The sequence below is a fragment of the Cnephaeus nilssonii genome (genome assembly GCF_951640355.1).
Source record: "Cnephaeus nilssonii genome assembly, chromosome: 11".
NCBI lineage: Eukaryota > Metazoa > Chordata > Mammalia > Chiroptera > Vespertilionidae > Cnephaeus > Cnephaeus nilssonii.
The window spans coordinates 24,485,096-24,507,531 of record NC_137082.1 but is presented as its reverse complement, the minus strand read 5'-3'; the positions used below and the strand labels follow the sequence as shown (position 1 = coordinate 24,507,531).

Here is a 22,436-nt window from a genome sequence, read left to right as displayed (position 1 = left end):
CTACCCAACTCTTATCACAGCTGAAAGCAGCTAGACAGTGTAAATGAATGAGCATGGCTGTATGCCAATAAAACTTTATTTACAAAAACAGGCAGCGGGCCAGATTTGACTCCCAGGCCGTATGTCAACCCGATTTAGAGACATGAGATAGAAACAATGCACCCTCATCCAGTGCTGGAGGCCAGTCAGTCCCAGACCAGGGGATCCCAAACACCAGTAATGTTTTAAATAATTTGGGGACAAGAAAACACACACAACTATTCTGTCACTTTTGTAAAAGAAAAGGCATACAAAAAGGTAGGAAAAAGGCTCAAGACAAAGAAAAAACTCTAAGGTTCTTGAAAAACTGCATTGCCTGCCCCCACTGTTTTAATCCTTCCACCAAGTCTTAGCTCTGTGCTCCACCAGCGTAGCTGTGGTTAATGTCCACTTGCCCATAATTGCATGTTAGTCACGGGGAAAAGCACACCCTTTCCTTAGGGCCTCAGAGTAGCTTAATCGTCAAATTCTGTGGCTGGTGCCCTCTCCCCTAAAACAAGGAGGGCTGTGGCACCCATGGGAGGGCCAGCGGGTACCTAAGGGTCTAGCCAGTGGGAGGTGGGTGATTAGAGAGCCCTGACAGGCAATAAAGGGAATCACAAATCACAGCCTAATTGCTTTAAAGATGAACAGTCTCAGGCTGAGGGGTGGCAAGGGGGTAATAAAGCCACTGGAAACCCGGCCAAGGGCAGTCCTTACTTATTCTGCAGTCAGGCCCGGCAAAACCAGGGGCGCACTCGCACCGGTACCAGTTGTCTCCGTCCACGCAGGTGCCACTGTTGTAACTAAGAAGAGAGCAAAGACCACCTAGGTTACCAACCTCCCGCTCCACGGCTCCAGCTGCCAGTCAACAGGAAGCCACGCCTGTTGCCATCAGCGGCTCTCACTCTGGCCACACTCACCGCTGCCCGGGGGGCTTTAAAAACACTGATGGTCCCACCCACGTGTCAGTTGCACCCCGGGCACTGGGGCTCCCAGGTGATTCTCATGGGCAGTCAAGGTTGAGAATCAGTGCACTAAATCAAGACAACCTGGCTAATTACAGCATGGTCCACAGCCCAGCAGGGCATTTGTTAGAAAGGCAGGGTCTGCAGCCCACCTGATCTCCTAAATCAGAACCTTTATTTTAGACAAATGCCCATGCACATTACAGCCAACAAGTGGTCACACTTACCAGGGATGAGGGCTGCAGTCATTGGTATCTGCAAAGTAAAAAGACAACTTAACAGGGAAGCAGTCTTAGCCCTCAGCAAAAACACCGCCAAGTTCCCTAATGCCCAAACGATAACGTCGCCGTTAACACCAGCAGAATGCACTTAAGACCCTGCTCAATTGGAACCAGGCCTGCGCCACACTTTGTTCCCTTCACCGTGGGACCCATGTCCACAGGAAGAGGCCCTGGCAGGGCTGGGAAGGCGTGTGAGAATGGAGAGAGACAGGCGCTTCTCAGACAGAGCTAAGGACGAGACACCATCTGTCTCCACTTATCTCCTCCCGACTTTCTCATGCCCAGGTCAGGGCTGCATCCCATCAAGTCATTAGGACAGAGCCAGGTGATGCAGAGGCCGACATCACACAGCTCTGCTGCCTCTGGTTCTCCGTCCTCCCGCTCCCCCCCCCACCCCAAAGTCCCCGAGGGTGTTAGGCTGAGTTTCCTCAGCCTTGGGAGAGGAGGCGGCCGGGGGAGGGGGGCAGACACTCACTCTGAGTGCAGATGGGCCCCTCCCAGCCTTCTTTGCAGACACACGTGAAGGACTCGCCGTTGACCACACAGGTGCCCCCGTTGTGGCAGGGGCTTGGCAGGCAGCTACTGTTTCGGGCTGTAAGACAAAAGCAGACGAGACCTGAGGATCCAAAGACAGTCTGAAGGGGCAAGGACCAGACCCCAGGAAAACACTCACAGGGGCTCACGTGGGGCAGAAAGTTACCTATGTTACAGGTCGTTCCTTCCCAGCCTCCGGGACACATGCACTTGAAAGCATCCCCTTCATCATAGCAGGTGCCACCGTTGTTGCACGTGGCCTCGTCACACTGGCTGTCACCTGGAGGAGGAAGGTGTCAGCATGAGCCCCTGACCGGCCCCCTCACAGAAGAGGGAGGCAGCATCCCAGCCGGCGACCACTTACGGGAGTGGCAGGTCTTTCCTTTCCACCCGTTTTTACAGTCACAGTAAAAGTCGTTGACCAGGTCGCGGCAGGAGCCCCCATTGTGGCAGGGGTTCTGGCTGCAGTCGTTAATGTCTAGAACCAAAGAGGAGACACCCAGCTGAAAGCACGTCCATCCGGGACCATGAGAGCCATGCTGTTCCCACGGCCACTTCCACCCCTGCTTTCTGCTCCAAGTCCCAAGACGAGCTGAGCAAGCCCAGGACTTGAACACCATCACCCTTTCCAGGAGTAAAGAAGCCCCCGACTAGCTCACTTCTAACGCCCCAAGTTAGGCCAGTCAGGGGCAGGCCTGACCCTCCCACAAAATTAAAATCAAGACGGGCAGAAATTATAATCAAAACAGAAAGGGGGTTCCTTAATTGCAAGCAAGGACATTAGTCATCCCAATGACACCATCTGACTTGAGAGCGTCTCAGCAGAAGTGCCTTCTCACTGGCCGTCCCCCACATTAACAAATGCGAGCGGGACCCAGGCGACGGGGCTGGGGTCTTCCTCAGAGAGACTTCATTAAAAAGAAAGGCTTCCTCTATCGACCCCCGCCCTCCACGACCCAGCGCTGTCCATCCCAAGGGCAGACTCACTGGCTTCACAGTAGGCCCCCTCCCAGCCGTCACTGCAGATGCACTTGTAGGAGTTGACACCGTCGATGCAGGTGCCTCCGTTTTTGCAGGGGTTGCTCTCACAGTCGTTAATATCTGAGAAAGAAAGGAAAGGGAAAAAAAGCAGGTCAATAAAGGACCAGGAAAGCCAGGCACTGTTCTGTAGGCCGCCACCTGAGGAGACAGACGCGATTGGCGGCTCAAAAAGCCTCAGTTCCATCAGGACTGCTTCTCCAATGCACCAGGCAGGGCTCTCCTGAGAACTGTCCCTGTAATCTAATGCCCTCACAGGCTAAGCTGCTCTGTGGGTGTGGGGAAGAAATTCCCGCAGAAAGCGAGACCACCGGAACTGCAAGGATTCCAGAACATTCTAAGATGAATGTGCTGAAGGCTAGGCGGCATCCGTGATCAAAAGTTAAACACGCTCAGTCTTAGATCCCGGATATAACTGCAAACCTTCACTCGTCTCCATGGAAACAACTTAGACACAAACGGCACCCGCCCCCAAAGCTGGGCAGGGGCAGGGAGAGGGTCTTACTTTCGTGGCAGTACGTCCCGGTGAAACCTTTGTTACAGTCACACGTGAATTTTCCTCCCGACTGACTCTTGCACTTCCCATGGGGACCACAGACGTTGGAGGAAATATACCGCACCCCTTCAGGCGTGTCGTTGGAGGCCATGGCCACCGTGCAGCTGTCAATCACTAGAAGACACACTTGGGATCAGACTATGGCCACTGACCCACAGGACACGGCGTGCTCACGCCAAGGACGTACGCCAAGCCTGCGCTCCTATGACAGGCACCTTTGGTAATGAGGGTAAGGAATCAAGAGGCACCTGGGGGCCAAGCCTCTGGCAGCATGCCACGTCACACTGTGACAGCATCACATGCCAGGGAACGTTTAGATTTGAGTTTGTTCAGGGCACGTTTTCCCTATGTGGCTAGCAAAGCCTATATGAGGGCCCCTCTCCTCCCAACCGGGACGTCTCTTTGGTGGGAGTAGCTAAAGGAAGAACCAGCTTCGCTCCCCACTTCATCGTGCTCAAGGCGGGCTCTGAAGCACACACTTCCAGAACCTGCAAGGCTGTGCCCCATTCAGCAGCCACGAGCCACATGTGGCTGCTTCAATTTAAACCATGTGAAACTAAGTAAAATACAAGTTTCTAGCTGCACTAGTTCCACTCTAAAAGCTCCACTGGCCAGACGCCCCGTGGCCTATGGCTACTGTGCCTGACAGCACAGACCCGGGACATTCCATCGCCACAGGAAGTCTTCCTGACAGTGCTGCTCTGAGGAATTTGTCTCAGCGCTGCCGATCAGCCCACCCCAGACTAGGAATGCTAAGTGAGCTTCATTCTCTCCCCTGGGCTACTTGCAGGCATGGTTCTCCCACAGGCAGGCCCAACTCGATTGCTTCCATGTGTTCTGACTTCCCTGAGCAGTCCGATTAGGGGTTTGATCTCCTCACTTACACCAGTTCTCGGGGCAGTGACAGAGGAGCGGGCCTCGGACACAGGCCAGGAGCCGGGGGAGGGAGGTACCTTCACAGGGGGTCGTGCGGCAGTGGTCTTTCAGGTGGGAGCAGTTCTTGCCTTCGTAGTCCTCAGTACACTTGCAGAAATAGTCGCTGGCACGGTTGTAGCACTGGGCACCGTTCTGGCAGGGGTTGGGCTCGCAATAATCTATGTCCAGCTGCAAGGAGCAGGAGCAGGGCAGCGGGAGAGGACACAGGAAGACAAAGGTGTGATTATACCGTCTCGGGGGCAGCGAACACTGGAACCTGACCCCTTCACCTGCTTCTATTAGAACAGCCTGCATAACACACAGCTAGGTCCTAGAGACTGTCCAGGTGGACACTGGAAAAAGCAGAGCAGAATCAGAGAGGGCTGAGTGGCAGGGAGGAAATGGACAGGCTACTGACACTACCGAGAAAACCACTCCATCTCTCTCCACCAGCGTTTGTCTAGCGGAGATCCCTAGCCAATGGGAGGTTAATGGATTTCACAGAGTCAAGAGTGGAGTGGGGGGAGGGAGGAGAAAGGAAAGGTGAAGGGAGGGGGAAGGAGAGGGGGAAGGAGGGAGGGAGGAGCGGGAGGAGACTCCCTGTAAAAACTCGGCCAGAGGCTCCAGCAAGGCTCACCTGACAGAGGTTTCCAGAGAAACCAGTGGGACACAGACACTGGAATCTGTTGATTTCATTCTGACAGTGACCCCCATTCAAACAGGGGTTGCTGGCACATTCATCGATGTCTCTCTCACAGTGGTCGCCTGCATAGCCAGGTGGACAGATACAGCGATAACCATTAACCAAATCCTGGAAGAGGAGAAGGAGGGGGAGAAAACACGGGCTTTCTTTCTATGTATCCACAACACAGGGCTGCAGCGGTTTAGCACGACTGTTGCGGTTCAGCTGATTCACTAGAATAGCCAAGGGCCGAGCCTCCCAAAACGTGCCTTCGAGATGACTCCTGGGGGCTGGGGTAACTTGGGCCCAGGGGAAACTTCCAGAGACTCACTTTCACCTGCATGTTTAAACCTCCCAGAGCTCTCCCAGGGTCATATCAATCTTAAGTTGGCTTTTGATCATTAAGGTTTCGATTTAAGCAAAGATTTACATACCCGACAGGTGGCGTCATTCTGACACTGGCCAAGGCAGTCATTAATATCTAAAAAACAACAACAAGCCATCATATTAAAGAGGCAATTTACATTGAAATTGGGCTTAATTGAAAAGCCTTCTCAGTCCAAACAGATAAACTCTTCAAATCAGATTTCCTGTGAGCTTCCAGCGAGATAAGGTTACTGCCCTGGGTGGGAACCCTCCCTCATTCTTCCAAGACAGAGCTGGTGAAACTTCACCTTGTTTTAGCCATCTTATCAGAATGGGGCCCTTTCCCCCCGCTAATGGGCCTGATAAACGCCATGTTTCCATTTCTGCACTGATCATTCCCTCTTCTAAAACATTTCCTCCACCAGGTGTTCCTTTTACCACCCTAGTCTTCCATGGACTGGCAAACGCCTTCAACACCCCCGTTTCATGAAAGTCAAAATCAAAACAAAGTCACTCACTTATCTCACAGTTCTGGCCCATCCATCCTGGGAGGCAGTCACAGTAGTAGCTGGCAATCAGATTCTTACAGGATTTGGCATTGACACAGGGTTTGGCCTCACACTCATTTGCATCTGAAAGAAAATGAGGATGAGCAGTGAGGAAGGGAGTTTTACTCCCCCATGTCCCTTCCCTCCCCCAAACACTGCCCCAATCATTTGTCTAAAACAGGAGACAGTTTAATAAGCTAAGTAACAGATCCTAGGTCCCCTCTCTTTTGAGCCTCAGATCCCTCTCCCTAGCCATTATCGAATAAGGAATGCTAATGGATAACTCTCTGGCTGCTGGTGAACAAGTGTTCCCAGCAGAACAGCAGAAAGCCACCAGGCATTTCTGTGCAAAACCTGGCACAGCCTAGTTGCTGGGATTTAAATGTGGCAAAAAGAATGCAGACAGCTCATTCCTCATGAGATCATCCCCGTTTGGAGCCCAGCTGAACACTCCTCGGACAGACGATTGACATGGTTCAAGGAGTCCCACCACTTTCCCACAGGGCCTGAAAGAGCTCGGCCATTTGCATTCGAGTGCCTTCTCCCAGGCCGGCCGGCTGGACTCTCGATAATAAATTACTTAAGTATGATGTGTGCAGACCCACACCTCGGGCCACATGCTCATCTTCCTCAACGGCTCTGATGATCAAAGCCAACCTTGGTGCAGGCACTTTCTTACCTAACTGGCACGTTTTGCCAGTCCACTGCGGTGGGCACACACACTTAAATCCATTAACCAAGTCCAGGCAGGTGCCCCCATGGGAACAGTTATTTGGGGAACAGTCATCAATGTCTGAGAAAAATGGAAGAGGGTTGGCAATTTAATCTCAATCCGTTTGACAATGAAGACAATTTAATACCACACGAGGGGCCTTCCCTGAACAGCCAGACACCTGCTGTAAGTGACTGATTTTAGCTTTAAATCCCCCACTGCCCCAGATCATTTAATCCCCAACCTAAGCAGGCAGGGATCCCCAGAGCATCAACCCCTGGGCTATTTTTAAAGAAAAGTTTCATCATGGCTCAGAGGAAGCTGAGAACAACTAAGGAAAAAGAACTCTTCTTTCATGGTGGAAAAGCTTCGTATTTGCTCAGAGTTGTCCCAAAACAACATGCCTGGGGGCCCCATGCCCCACTTCTGTACGCACTGTGGAGGCCTCTTAACCACTCATCATCCACTGCCCACTTATGAGGTGCCAGGCTCTCTCCGTGAATTCTCTCTGAGTCTTCACAACCCCAGCCCATTTAAACAGGGCACGGGGAAGTTTTGTGGTCAGAGTCCCACAAGTGGTGGGTGGAGGCCACGGTGCCAGCCAGGCCATCCGACCCCAGAACCCACATCCTTAACCATGCTGCCTGCTGCCCTCGGGGGGCTGATGACAGTGGTTTTCTCTGGCCTGGCTGCACCTCAGCAATCCGTGACTTGTTAAAGGATATGACTCCCTAATTCCGAAGGGAAACTGTGGGACACGGAGAACTGTACTGTCAAGCACCCAGTGGGGCTCTGATGAGCAGCCCAATATGGCAGCCAGGGTGGCTCTCTAGCCCAAGTCCCTCTTTCAGGGCCACCTGCTCTCATGACAAAATTCAGGGGTGATGACCTCCCCTGCAGAGAGATGCTCCATGATTCTCTCTGGAGGAGCAGAGCTCCAGGGAGCACAGGCAAAGTTAGGAGCTGTGCCGTGAGCCCATTTCTTTCAGTAGCAAACACATGTGCTCACTTAGCAGGGAGCACGGAGGGGGGGGGGGGGGGCTTCCAAGTACAAAGGCCGGGAGCTCAAGCCATACTCCCCACCAGACTGCAGGCTGCATGCATCCCCTCCCACCAGGACAAACCCTCACTCAAGACCTCACATTGGACCACGAGCCCACGTATCTGCCTGACCCCGAACCTCCACACAATGACCCTCTAGAAAGGACACAGGCCGGAACCCGACTTACTTGTGGAGCACGTGGGGCCGGTCCAGCCCGGAGAACATTCACACACAAACCCCAGGGAGGTCTCCTTGCAACTGCCCCTGTTGTGGCAGGGATCAGAGAGGCAGGCGTGCTCCGCTGCGAAGACCAGGATTGCAATCAGCAAGGGACGTTACCTACACCCTCTCCCCACACCCAGATCCCACACCTGGGCCACCAGCTCAAGGTCATTTCAAAAACTAAAAGCAAGTGTGTGATATAAGCCTGCTGTGTCTAGGGAAGAAAGGGAGTCATCTCTCTCGCTACTTCCAGCCACATCCCTAGGCATCTTAGAGTCGGGGTCGTGGCATCACAAACACACCACCTCCCATGCCTGTCTGCATCACCCAAAACACGTGAGTGACCTGAAGGAAGTTTCAAAGACCCACAGGATTGCTGAAATGGCAAGTCTTCACTTTGGAGGATAAGCTCATCTTTTTATGAGTCCTTAAGTATATTTTTTAAAGCCGAGTTACAAAATAATTAAACGAAGGGATCTCGTTCCGCCTGGACCACTTACCAATCTCACAGTTGGGTCCTGAATAGCCCTCAGGGCAGGAACACTGGTACTTGTCAGGACCCGTGTTGCTACACGTTCCCCGATTGAGACACGGCTGGTGAGTCCCGCAGTAATTGAGATCTGCCAAGAAGATCCCAAAGAAGTCAGTGGCTCAGAGGTGTAAAGACTGCCAACCCGCTGCGCTTCTAGTCCCTTTTAAATGCCGGAAGTCATGAATAAGTCATGGGGATGTAAAGCGGAATAGTCGATAACATTGTATTAACGTTGTAAGGTGGCAGATGGTCACCAGACTTATTGTGGGGACCATTTCACAATGTCTGCAAATCACTGTGCTGTACACCTACTACCATAGGTCAATTACACCTTAATAAAAAAACAAAAAAACAGAACAAAACTGGAGCCTAAAGGCAAATTTAAGCAGATTCCTGATTCATAATTTAAAAGACACCCTACAAATAACCGTAAAGAAATAAAGCTAAATGACTGCCGTCCCACCCCCAAGACCTCATGCTCCTTCCCCGACATCCCCTCCCTCAGGGGCCCCCTCCCTGGAGGCCCCTCCCCGAGGCGTACCTTTGTCGCAGAGCTGTCCGCCCCAGTTGGTCTCACAGAGGCACTGCCAGGGCTCGTTGCAGGTGCCGTGGACGCACCCTGGGTGCGGGATGCATTTGTCACAGTACAGGCCCTGCCAGCCATACTGGCACCTGGGGGACAGACAGCACAGCCTCCTTTAGTCTCTAGAACATTCAGGGAGATGTGGGCCATTCCCAGACCAGGCTGCAGAGTGCACGGTTTTTCTGTTTTGTTTTTGGGGACAGGATTTTAGACTCTCAAGGTTTGTCTGGGGCTCCCTCTAAACAAACATTTTCATAGCTGGGCCAAGGTCCCCTCCCAGGCGACGCATGACAAAGGGAGGGCTGTTCGGGGAGAGAGGCCAGTGTGGGGCTGCCCGGCACAAAGCCACTCTTCTCAGGCTCCCAGGAATGAGCCGAGGGTGGAATAAATCAACCCCAGGGCCGGACTATAGAGGGGAAGGAAGGACTCTGGTGACAACAATAGCCATGTGAAAGTCTCCGCAAACACAGCCCTTTGGGCAATTTTACACAGCAGCTTGGCTCGGCCCTTTGTCTAAACAGTGAGTCACGACCCCAGCACACAAAAATGCAACAAGACACCGAGTGCGGCAGGAAACAGCCTCACGATGAGGCTTTATGGAGTCAAACAAGGAGGGAAAGGGGCGCCTCTTTTGGCAAAGAGGAGGGTAGGATCCCTGAACCCGCTTCTGCAGGGAGGGTGAGGGAAGCAGCAGCTCTCCAAACCAATTCCATAGGTAATTTATGACCCACGACTATGGCTGCTTAGGCTAATTTATTTCATAGTTACTTCTCACTTTGCCAAAAAAAAAAAAAGGTCAATTCAGTTTATCTAGTATTGGGGAAGGGAGTTGAGTTACCTTTCTGAGCGCCTCATTAATCGGACTCTTTCGAGGCCAAATGGTGCCTTTGATCCCCAAACAAAAACACAAACATAAACCTTCACCTGGGATGGGAGAGAGGGCAGGGTCTCAACCACTCCCCCTCAAGTTTCAAGCCTTCTGAAACTTTAACTGCCTTCTCAAAAATCAAGCTTTCAAGCAGGAGGGGGGCTGGGCAGGCCTGAGGGTGGAAGGAAGGCGGGGTGAGGCAAGTGTTTCCATAACGGGACCTGGGAAACGTCATGGTCGGCACCGACTCCCCCGCTGAGCTGCTCAGCTGTAACTGTGGAGGACAGGCACCCCCAGAGGAGAGGCTTTGGTTTCCAGAAAGCGGGAGGCAGGCTAGCAAATCCTTGTCATGGGAAAATTCTAGGGACCCGGCTAACAGCTAATCACCGCGGCCGAGAAGACTGCCTGCTTCCCAACCTCCACCAACAAGTGGGCCACACCCCATCCAGAGAACCACTGGCATTCGTGGTTCAATATTCATCCGACACAGGGTTCCGGTTTATGTAACACTAAACATCAGTCTAGGTAACAAGTGACTATTTAAAGAAGCAAGATAAATCATCTGATAGACATTTTTAAAAACTGAACACCCAGGTCGGTGGGAGGTGGAGGGGACCCGTTTGATTAAAAATGGATATTCTTAGCTTGAAAGATATTAAGAGGAAACTGACATGAAAGTAGCAATATCCTAATCACTTTCTCGTCTTCCCTTCCAAATTAAGGATAGCTATACCTCTTCAGTTTGTCTAATAAAAGCAAGAAGAGGCAGCTGAGGACCCAACCTCACCACCTAATTAATGAGAGCTGGATCCCCAAGCATAAAAAAAAAAAAAAAAAAAAGGAACCACAAGAGGCCACGGATGACTTCAAAAGAAAACAAATAAAAATACTGACCCTAAAAGAGGCATCACAAAGTTATCCTAGTTTAATAGTATATGATTAAGGTTCTCATGAGAAATTGAAGTGACTTCCCTCACATGATGATTCATAATTAAGTTTGATATTATTGGCAGGCTTGCAATAAAGTGCGCATATGCGCCCAGGAAAAGGACTCTAAGTTGACCTGGGAACTACAGGACCCATCAAGTTTTCTCATGTGGAAGAGAAAAAAAACACACACAACCACCTCTGTAATACATAATCCAACTTACAGGTAACTTGCCAATCCACTATTTCTGGTGCAGGGCACAACCTGAACTTCCTCAGCTAGAAGGTTCTGTTTTGATTTTCCTTCAAGGCAGGGAGAAGGAGATGGGTTGAGAGACTATGCAAATGACGTGTGGGAAAGTCGCACCTTAAGTAAATAAGGGCACTGGTGCGTGTCTGGGCAGGGAGTGGGAGGTGAGACTCCGAAAGAGAAAGGGCTAAATTCTGGAGACAAAGCCTGTTGTTCTGGCTGGGAGGGCCCTCCCCTGCGCGCACGTTTATTCTGATGACAGTAGCAGAAATCGCGGCTGGCCTCCCTGATACCCATCTGAGCGCAGAGCAGGCCCGGAGTGGCTAATGGCACTGCTGATCTGACTTTCTCCAGAACACCCTTAATTACAGAGAGCTGAAGGAGGTGGACGCCAGCTCAACATTTGACAGCAATGCTGTCAGACCTACAGTCAGCCGCCACCTCTGGGGGTTAGTCTGCAAACCCCTCAGCTTTCCAGAAATAATCGTAACCTTCTGAAGTGCAGGGAGAGACACTTTTCGGGTTTGTTTTTCTTTTACTTCCAGCTGCCTTCATCCCCACCTCAGCTGCCAGCCTCAGAGCCCAGTGCTCACTCCCTGCTGCATGGATGGGAACAGATGCAGGGGTGGGGTTCCCAAAGGCCACAGATAGCTATCAAGCAGCAGTTCTCAAAATCTTGAGCAGCAAAATCATGGGGCCGGCTTCTCAAAATGCAGATTCCTGGGCCAAACCCAGAGGCTGAGATTCGTGTCTGTGGGGTGGTGCCCAGGAATCTGCATGTTGACGGTTCCCTGATTAATCTGCGGGATTCCACTCAGGAGTCCCGGAGTTTGGAGACAGTGATTCCCAAAGTAGGGTCCCACCAGCAACAGCAGCGTGCAGGGGCTTGTCAGACATGCAGAGACTGGGGCCCACCCCTGACCTATGGACTCAGGGTCTGCCTTGGGACAAGGGCCCCATGTAACATTGGCTTACATGTGTTGTAAGCTTCCCTTGGCTCAAACCTTTGGGCCTGTCACTCTTGGGGGGCAAAAGTGACAGGCCCAAAGGACCCAGGTAGTGTCACATTAAATCTGCTAATCCTTTGGATACGGGAAGAGGCAGAGTAAATTGTGAGATTGTGTCAAAATGCCACAGCAGCAACAATATTTCCTGAAGGAAGCCTTTCCCAAACTGGCATAATGTACATTTTAAAAAGTTCCCAAAACTGTAATCACGAAGCAGTCGGGGTAGGTCTCGGTTTGGCTTCTGCATTGTCTGGGACCATAAAAGAACAGACTTCAAAGGCCAGCAGCAAAGTCTACATTCATCAGGCTCAACTGACAAGATTCCAGCACAGCCATTAACCTCTCAGCACCGGCCTGTCTCCCGCCTGCAAAGGGGCCAGGAGATTGTACTAATCCCATTCTAAAGAATGCTCCATGTTCCCTATTGATGGGAAAAGTGGGGGAGGGTTGGGAGATGGAAAACTGGGGAGGGGGGGCGGATACACAGGCAAAGGAACGTACCCACATCCCCCCATCTAGTCCATTAGCACGTTGAGGGGAAGATTACAAAAAACATGTTATCAATTTACAGAAGAGTTAGTCCATGAAGTCACTGAGTATGCTCCTAAGTGTTTCCTTTTTTTTTTTTTTCCTATGAGGAGTGTGTGCATTCCACCGGACAGCTGGTATAATTTAATAAGCTTCGGATGTGCCTATTTGAATGGTAAGCTTTCTTGTTCTCCAAAGAAACATATTCACAGTCAAGTCAGTCCCTCTGCTTGCATCACAAAAGTAATTATTAGAATAACAAAAAATCAACAACAAAAAAAACAGTGTAGTTGTTTACCTGCAGTCACCTGGGAGTTTGCAAGACCCGTGCTTGGGACTGCAGCCCTGTCGGCAAATCGCTGTAAGAAACACAGAAGGCTGCATCAGTACCCTGCCCGCTTCTGGACCGCCACCGCCATGAGAATGGCCTAGTACATTAAGCCTACAAAATCCACTACTTCAAGAGATCTCGTATCAAGTCCATTGTAAAGAGAGGAAGATGGGAGGTGCCCAAATAACAAATCCAGCTTTAAACTTCAAGGCCACGCTAGCAGATCCTCAAAACATGATACTGTTTGGGGACAAAAATGCAGGCAAGCTGATGGGGGAAGGGGCCCTTCATCCAGTCTCTCTGAACAATAGCTACCCTGCTCCCTTGTCAATTCCCACCCTTGACAAAAGAAAAAAGGGAGGTGTAATCCTTCCTCGTCTCACCCACTCTGTCCCATCAGGGCAGAGTTCAGATGAGCCCCAGCCTCCTGAACGCTCCCCCCAAATGCCTGGTGTCTCAAAAATCCCGTGGGATTAACAAAGCGAGCCAGGCTGCCTTCATTTGGCCCATTCAGCACCAGATCGGTTGGTACTTTTGTCAAGTATCCTCACAAAGCAATTCTGCTGCCTTTATTTAAAAAAAAATTGACATAAAAAATACCAAACAGATAAACCTGTTGTTGGTTTTTAGAACACCAACTACTTAAAACATATTTATCAATTCTGTCTTTCATTTGGGTCCCAGAAATGCCATCCTTTTAAAACTCTTGTCCTGTTATTGAAGAAAACAATACGGCCACAGAGACCTGCAAATACCTCTCTCTGCCCTGCCCCTCAACCACAGCTCAAATATTCGTTTTTAATTTGAGTGTATCTTAAAAGGATTTATCAAATTTATGCGGAATAAGCAGAGCACATTAATGTCCATGAGGGCCTATTGTGGTTAACTGGAATTACCCACCAGTTTGCTATGCCTTAGGATTGTTAATGGTATCAGGACCACAGAGAGTTCTGTGGATGTCTGTGTATGCGATAGCTCACTGATTCTAGGAGGGGCTGGGACGGTAGGTAGCACAGCTGCAAAGCTTATGCAGGCAGACCTCGTTTTACGTGCTTCTCTTTATTGTGCTTCACAGATGTGGGGTTTCTTTTTTATTTTTGTTTTTTGGTGTTTTTTTTGTTTTGTTTTGTACAAATTAAAAGCAAGATTCCCCCACCAGCAAACAGATTAAGACCGGAATTTTTGCAACACTCGTTTTTTTACTGTGGTGGTCTGGGACCGAACCGTGGTGCCTCCAAGGTGTGCCTGTGCTATCGTGGATGGCTTCAATTATACTCAAGTATGAAAACTCCGGCTCACCACTCGCTCCTCCCTCAATGCCACAGCCCTAAGAGATGCCCAGTGCAAGTTTGCTATAAGGCCACCCCGAGCTCAGGGGCTGTCATTTCCTACAGGATCATCTGTTCAGACATTGACTGGGTTAACACAGTCCCCCTTGGTATCTGTTTTGGGTCAGGTTCCTTGAAAGCAGAGCCTGAGAAGGGGTCTCGGGTGCAGGGGACAGTGGGGAGGGCAACAGATGGGGCGGTGGTAGGAGCTGAGCAAGGACGTGGTCTCAGCTGGAGTCTGGCTTCAGCCTGATCCCAGGAGCCACTCTGGAGCATGAATTGTAGCAGATTTAAGGCAGAGGGGACATGTCACTGATTCAGACTGAGCTGCAGGTATGGGACATGGAGTGGCCCCTGCTTGGCCATGACAATGCTCAGAGGAGGAACCGCTGTGAGCTGTGAGCAGTCAATCGTAAAAGCAGCTGGTGGGTAGGGCATAGAAAAAAGCCAAAATCTCACCCCACCTAAGACAGCCACCTGATCGCAGGTGGGGTGAGAACTTGCCACCGAAAGCGACAGCCACCCAGAGCTGGTTAACCCAGCCGGCATAGACCACATACCTCTGTTACATTCGGGGCCCATCCAGCCTTCCATGCACGTTTTGTTGCCATTCTGGTCACAGGCATAATGCCCGAAGAAGTCATCTCGGGGTCGGCAGAACTTATTGCAGCCGAAGCCATAGTAATAGTCATCGCAGGTGACGCGGATCTGATACTCAAAGTGGGCCACCCCCGTGTTCTGCTTTAGGGTCTGCCACTGCCGGCTGGGGTTGATCATGCCCGAATGAGAAGCCTTTTCAATGATGCTGTCCGGTTCTACGGGCAAAGAAAAAAGATCAATTGCATTAACATTCACATCAGAGCCTCCTTCCCTGACCTGACCATTGTGGCTATTTTTAGCAATAAATACACAGGGTGAAAAATTCAGCAGTACAAAAAGGGCAGAAAATGAAAACCCCCATCCCCAGTGGCAACTGCTGATACCATTTATTGACTTTTTTAATGAGTGTATAGTATTTCACTGTCCGGAAAAACAAATAAATTGTTTACCTAGTTCTGACATATGTGCAATAAGGTTGTTTTGGCATTTGGCTCTTAATCAAGGCCACAATGAACATTCTTGAACATATCTGCCACGTGTGTGGTTCGATCAGTAAGCAAAGATCCTAGAAACGGAAGTGCTGACTCAGAGGACGTGCACAATCCCAGACAACCACAAACTACCGCCAATGAAGTCCTGTCAGTCTGTCCTCCCACCCGCACAGGAAACTGTTTCCCAACATTATTATCAAACTTTCTGATCGCTGCCTGGTAGGTAAAGAAGTATCTCTTGTTGTAATTAGCATCTAATTAAGTGATGGTGAGCGCCCTTTCATGGGTTTACAAAACCATTTGCATCTCTTCCCGTGAGCTGTCACCTGTTTCTCTTCTTTACCAAGTCTTCTAGGGCATGGCTGGTCACACTGATTTGCAAAAGCTCTTTACACATTATAGGAAGTAGCCCACTATGGAATGTTGCTCTTAAAGAAATTTCATTATTGCAGGTCAAGGTTAGCGATCTCTCTTCTGGTTTTAGAGGTTTGTGTCTTGCTTTAGAAAGAATCTACTTCCAAACTCTTCATTGGAAGCCAAGGAGGAGAGTTAGGTTTTCTAAAAATGATGACCTTTACCACCTTTTCAGCTGGCATTTCAACAGCAAGACAACGAACTTGATGCACTGCACCTTGCACCGTTGCCCAGAAGGCAGATGAAAAAAGGAATTCATCCCAGTTAAGAGGCAGATTGAGGGGGTTTTGGAGCCAGTCATGCTCGTTGAAGAGTGCCCATTGAGGAAAAACGCTGCGCCCATTGAGGAAAAACACTGCAGCTGAAGCGGCTCTCAGGAGGAACAGAAGTGGCCCTTGCCTCGAGGCCACTGATAATCTAGTTGGAGAGAGACAGGTACTGAAGCAGCTCCGTATGCACCAGGTGCCAGGAGTTCAGGGGAGGGTTGTGAGAAGGAAGCAAGGCGCTAAGTCAGCACCCCAGCCTGGTCTTGTGTTTGTTTTCTTAAACCTGCCAGCACCAACCCTTCACCACCTTGTCAAATTCAAGGCCACCTTGGAGAGACTGTGTTAGGACCTACTTGCAATGTCTTTGTGATTCTTACCCACCCACACCCCTGTTTTCCTAGGCCCAGGGCCTGTGCACACTGATGAGGCTATGCAAACCCTGCAGGTGACCAGGAGTGAAGGAACGCCTGAGTGGCTCCATCCACACTCCACTTCCAACATCGCCCTATGCACCCTCTGGGTTTCTTTAACTGTCGTGTGGGCAAGACAAGCCTTGAACAAGCCCACATACCTGCAGACTTCCACCCCAGCATGCACAGAACCACTTGCAGAAAACACTTTACTAACTTCAGTTTTGCAAACAAACACAGGCCGAAGAATGACAAAAATGTCCTCCATTAACTGTGTGTTTGTTCTGCTAGTTCAATTAAAAAGTGTAGTGAGCTATTACCATGTGATTATGAGCTCTTACTAAATGAATTATTTAAACATGCTTGCTATGGCTCGGAGGCCTCCAGGTTCTCTCAGGCAGGTATCAACAACAAACAATTCCGACAAGAGTCCAAGCCAATCCTAAAGGCACAGGCTGACATGTCATTCTCAATAGCTTAGCGCAGTGGTCGGCAAACTCATTAGTCAACAGAGCCAAACATCAACAGTACAACGATTGAAATTTCTTTTGAGAGCCGAAAACCGACTTCTGCGCATGGGCCACGAAGTTTCAATCGCACTGTACGTGCGTGCCCACACGTGGTACTTTGTGGAAGAGCCACACTCAAGGGGCCAAAGAGCCGCATGTGGCTCGCAAGCCGCAGTTTGCCGACCACTGGCTTAGCATGCTTTCCACAGATTTCCAGGAAGAAATACGGTGAACGGGTTATTGCCGAATCCTCAGTGGGTCTACCAGATCTGCATAACTAAGTTCACACCTGCGTGACACATTTTCCCTAACAGCGGAGAGGCAGAGAGTGTGTGACATGCTTTCTGGTATCTGGGTTACAGAGAGCAAGTTTGCTGCCTGCTTCTTCTAAGCTGCCTGAATCACACTTCCTATCAGGTTGGCGCATTAAAAATGTATCTGGGGTAGATCACGGGGTAGTCCAGCTTCGTGACTGTCAAGGGTATTAACAAGCCTTCCTGCAATCTTCAACTGCGTGGAGGGGGAGCGTGAAGCACCCACAACAGGCTTGCAGGCCAAGGAGGAGGTAATGGGAGGCGAGTCTGAGCATAACCCCAGGACCTCGCCAACCCACCAACCCAGACAGGGCAGCAAGCCCTGGTCTTGAGTATGCCTGCTTGTAGTTACATATCTAGTGAACAGCACAATAAGCTGAAGCCATTTGCTCTGGGACAGAAAGGCAAATGTGTACCCTTGTACACTGCAGTCCTGAAATGCAACAGAAATGACCCTGGAGGACTGATGGCAGGAGAGCCCGCCTTAGACAACACTTTCCAATACATGAGCACACCTGGGCTTCACCTGAGCACACCATGAGCACACCTGCTCCGAGGGCTCACTGCAGAGCTGCTGTGCGAAGGGGTTCTGTTCCCACACTCAGGGTTCTGTCTCTAATCTGTAGCCCGGATGTCGGCATCTTGATTGGGCCCTCCCCCAAAGGAGCCACCTCTGTTTAGGTTGCTACACACCCTCAGCATCTGCCTTCTCAGAGGACAGTCCCTTGGGAGGGGCAGAGGATGAAGAGAATGAAAAGCAAAACATTCCAGGCAGAGCAACAAGCATATGCAAAGTCACCGGGCAGGAGAATGTGAAGAGAGAAAGGTGACTGGTGGGGTATGACTGGAATACGAATGCAATGGATGACCATGTGGCAGGGAGACAAGGCTGGACTATAAGGCCTGTGGGCCCACAGAGATCTGTTCCAAGAACAGTAAGAAGCTCTTAGTAAAGGTGACAAAGCTCTGAAAATACCAAGATAGCAGGAGAACGGAGAAAGCATGGAAGGCAGACCAGAGTAGATGTGGGTGGACTAATTCATTGTTAAGAGTTCAGGTGTGAGCAGATGGCGACTTGGACCAGGGCTGTAGCAGGGGAGATGGTGGGAGGCGGCAGGATCCTGGGGAGGGAGGTCTTGGAGACAAGATTTTCAGAACGTGGAGGTGGATTAGATATAGACGCTGTGGGAGGGAGGTATACAGGACGCCCCTCCAGACTTCTGGTTCACAGTACTGGGTGTTCAAATGCTGAGACCAGTCACCCATAAAGGGCTCGAGGCAGGATCTGCTTTTGGAGAGGGAAGATATCGAATGTGGCTCTGAATGTGCTGAATTCAATTAACCTGAAAACATCAAGAGGGCTGAAGAAGCAAGCAGACAACGCACTCCCAGCAAACCCCACCTTCCTCATCGGGGTTCACAAAGTGAGCCTCAATGACCTGCAGTCAGGGGGCGCTTTGTGGCTCCCCCTCTTCAAAGGTACAGGTCACAAGCCCTGTATCCCTACCCCAGGTCCTCCTGGCGCCCTTCCAGAGACCGGGCTCTCCCCCCAGCAACAGATGAAACATGCCATGCCCCCGAGCTCCAAAATGGGGCGACCCCAAAATGCACACAACCATGGACAGCTCTGTATGCGCATCAGCTTCCCAGGAAACAGCCACCTGACCTGCGTGCGGGGCCAAGGAAGGTCCCGGCAGTCCCTAGTCGGCCCTACCAGGTGTCCTGATCCAGCTCTTACAATGAGTAGGCTCAACCTGGAGGATGTTCACTCCAGATTGTTTTAACATCTACAGTGGAGGGGAGCCCAGCCCGCCTGCACCGGTTTCTGAAGAAGCCATTTCTCCCCTCCCCACCCTCTTCCCCCCAATGCTTAGTTACCAGTGTAAGCAGGTCACAGTGACATAACGCTCACACAATCCCAACGTCTGTGGCAAGGGAGGGAGGAGAGAACAAACAGGTGTCCAGCATCCTGACTGGCATCAGCCAGAATCAACGCTGGTCACACACACCCACACCGCAGTGGGCCAGGGGTGTCCCTCAGGGAGGAAGTCCACAGGGCCAAGGCGAGGAGTGATCCAAACAGCCTGGAGCCTCTGGCACTCTTGGGCTCAGCAAGGACTGGGTGGCCCTGGGTGACCCAAAGAGCCAGAAGCAGCCCATCTGGCCTATACCAAGCCCTCACTGGGCCCTCTCTGGGCATCCACCATTCTCAGAATCAGTTTAAAAAAAAAAAAAGGCCAGATGAGAAAAGGGGGGAAATGTCATCAGAAGCAATAACACAAAGAAAGGGTCAGTGAGGCAGAGAAACAAAAGGGACAAGGCATTCAGAGAACCGACGGCAAAGACAAATGTTGGATCAATCTCTCCTCCTGCGCAGACGGAGATTTCTGCGTGAATCAAGTTTTCCGATGACAGCCCACCCTGATCCTGCGGACAAAAAGGGAACTCGCAGTTTCAGCGAGGGAGGGAAAACCTTTTTAAGTTCCCATAAGGAGCAAAGACTACCTTATAAGCCAGGCTGCTGCGATTTCCATAGGTGCCCTCCACAGCTTCCCCACCGACACCCACCCATCGCTCCTCTGAAAAGCAGCCTGCACTGAAGAGTCATCTTTCTCAAGGGGACAAGGCAAGTGCCACGGCTGGGAGGCTCTGGAATTCCGCTTCAATGAGAGGTTTATCGTGCACAGTGTGGGAAACCCTGACCGGCTGGAAGCTCACCTGCCCACCGAGTGAAATTCAAGTGAAATTCAAGGTCGGTCTTTAGAGACCAGCGCCACCTTTGTGGCTTTATCTTTCCGATGAGAGATTAGACGCTCACTTAAAGTTTAAATGGACTTTTATAAAGTCACTACTTTGATCCTTTAGCAGTCTACAAGGTTTTAAAGTTGTAAAACCATTAAGATCTCTATCCCAAAGATAATCTAGGTCCCATATTCAAGGACCCAGTTAACTGGGAATTAGGCCTGGCCACTCAATATTCTAAGCAAGACGCCCAGGGGAAGTGATGGAAAAGACGCTACTGAGAGGCTCGCCTTAGGGGGCGGGGGCAAATGTGGGGGGGGGGGGTGGAAGTTCCCTGACACCCAGGAGACAGGCTCAGCTCAGACGGGTACGGCATGCCAAGCACCACCCTTTCAGAAACGTGCACTTGGACAAGTTCTCCGCTGGGATACTTACGGAGAGTGTCGTTACTGGAATCCCACGCCTCCACGAGTAAAGTGTAGGACCTCTGCAAAGAGATAAATGACACTTAGTATTCAGAAAGAGGGGTCAGCTCTCAGTGTCCTACTTTCCTGGCCTCCCCACATACCCCACCAAACAAAACCATAAAGCCAAAATGAAAATTCTTTTGCTGTTGAACTGAGGTTACCCAACTCCCCTGTCCATTCCAGCACCCACCCCAGCCTGACTCCTTTCATCTGGTGTGTGTGTGGGGGGGAAGTATGGGGGTTGGAGGGGGGACCCACAGTGGTCATCCTGCAGGCAGCTCCAAGTCTTCACCAGGAAATGCCATCTCCCTATTGGTGAGCACTTAGCATACAGTTTTCCCAAACTTTCCAGACCCTAATTCTAGTGCCTGAGAAACACACACAAAGAATTTATTCTAAACAGACCTAACTGGGTCTTTGTGCCGGGGGAGGGGGCCCAGCCAGGAGGGCCGGGTATTGCTAAGGTTACACTTTGGGCCCTGGTGGGGCGGTCCCCGGGGAGGCCCCCTTTTCCTTTTCAGAACCCCTTTGAAAGCCCTGTCTGTGTGAGACCATCTCGGCTCCCACAAGTATCAGGTGACTCTAGGAAGCAGGAGGGGGTAGGTGCAGAGACTCCCAAGACAAAGGCGGCAACCTAACTTGGGGTGCCTGGTGAGGGGGGGGGGAGCAGGCCCTGGGGAAGAAAGTACAAAAGGGAGAAATAAGCACTCATTTGAGGGTTATATTTATCGATAAACTTATCTGTCAATAAGATCTAACATTCCAGGAATAATCTGAGTTCGCTAACGAAACGAGTTCCCCGGACACTGGCGTGGTGCCAGCTATTATACGGAAGGCACCTTTTATCTTCCAGGCTTATCTCAGAATCCCACCTGCCCCCAAATCCAAGCCATTAGTAAATTCTCCCGAGTTTACTCCCATCTTCACTTTTACTCCAATCTTCGTTTGTAGTTTAGAATGAGGTCAGTCTCATGAAACACCAGGGTTTAAATAAACTTTCAGCTACCTCGGCGCTGGAGAAATATATCCACAGGGGGTAGGGAGAAAAGGCGCAGGAACCCTTTCATGTGCCCCCTGCACCGTCACTGGCAGTCGGGTACCCCCACATCAGGAATAGTAGAGCATATTAATCAAGTCATGCCAGGCCGCCAGAAACACACGCACCAAGAAATGACACCTACGAGGTGAAGGCAAACACGGTGTGGAAAAGGGAGCTTCATTCATAACTCAAGGAAAGCTTCCTGCTCACATAGCAACACAGCAGGCCGCCTCTGAGTATAAAAACATCTTGTGATAGATCCTGCCTTGGAATTCAGCCGAAATATGTTTCATACTCAAAGCAGAGTAGGATTCCATTTCGTTCACTGATAACTGTGGGAAAATGCTCAGAAGAGCAAGCAAAACTGGGCAAGCCAGGGCACATGCCCAGCCCTCTCCTGTGAGTGGCCATAGGTCCAAACTCATTGTCCTTGTTAATATTTTATTAGTGAAAGTTACACCTTATCTACAGCCTCTCAGTTCCCTAGCACTTCCTGCAAATTACAGGACTCTTCCCTGAGCACAGCAAGAAACTTTATTTCTCTACTGATTCGAGGCGGGCCAAGTCAAAAGGAGGCCAGACGTGGGCCTGATCCTGTATAATTAAGCCCTTCATTTGCTGATCACGTTGAGACCCACGTTCTTCGCTTCCACATATTGTTGTAATTAATCCCCTGATTAGATGCATTGATACCCAGAGTTTTGACAGACTTGCAGAGCGCTAAACACATAATACCCGCAAACCCATGGAAAGGGAAGGCGTCCCGGGACTGAGCTGGTGTGACTGTATTAACTCGGCTTCATGCTCAAGGGAGAAGGCATCCCTTGGTCTTGCACAAGAACTTGGAAGACCAAGCTGTCTACCCGGCTCATCCTTGCCAGAACTGGAAAGACTTCAGAAGCTGCTGACCAGCACTGTCCCACCGGGAGTGAAGAGCGTGGCAGAGCT

At 50.6% G+C, this 22,436-nt stretch overlaps 1 protein-coding gene across 1 annotated transcript in view; it reads right to left on the bottom strand.

The window, feature by feature from the left end:
* JAG1 (jagged canonical Notch ligand 1) overlaps positions 1–22,436 on the bottom strand; it is a 35,318-nt gene that overhangs the window by 4,896 nt on the left and 7,986 nt on the right. The window contains exons 3-20 of the mRNA XM_079783357.1: positions 20,418–20,469; positions 14,797–15,051; positions 12,876–12,936; positions 8,956–9,086; positions 8,383–8,502; positions 7,848–7,961; positions 6,586–6,699; positions 5,877–5,990; positions 5,427–5,473; positions 4,948–5,121; positions 4,349–4,499; positions 3,345–3,509; positions 2,789–2,902; positions 2,166–2,279; positions 1,968–2,081; positions 1,743–1,859; positions 1,214–1,241; positions 739–824 (exon numbers count right to left, since the gene is read on the bottom strand). Coding sequence (XP_079639483.1) covers positions 739–824; positions 1,214–1,241; positions 1,743–1,859; positions 1,968–2,081; positions 2,166–2,279; positions 2,789–2,902; positions 3,345–3,509; positions 4,349–4,499; positions 4,948–5,121; positions 5,427–5,473; positions 5,877–5,990; positions 6,586–6,699; positions 7,848–7,961; positions 8,383–8,502; positions 8,956–9,086; positions 12,876–12,936; positions 14,797–15,051; positions 20,418–20,469 — 2,071 coding nt within the window. The remainder of the gene's footprint in view (positions 1–738; positions 825–1,213; positions 1,242–1,742; positions 1,860–1,967; positions 2,082–2,165; positions 2,280–2,788; positions 2,903–3,344; positions 3,510–4,348; positions 4,500–4,947; positions 5,122–5,426; positions 5,474–5,876; positions 5,991–6,585; positions 6,700–7,847; positions 7,962–8,382; positions 8,503–8,955; positions 9,087–12,875; positions 12,937–14,796; positions 15,052–20,417; positions 20,470–22,436) is intronic.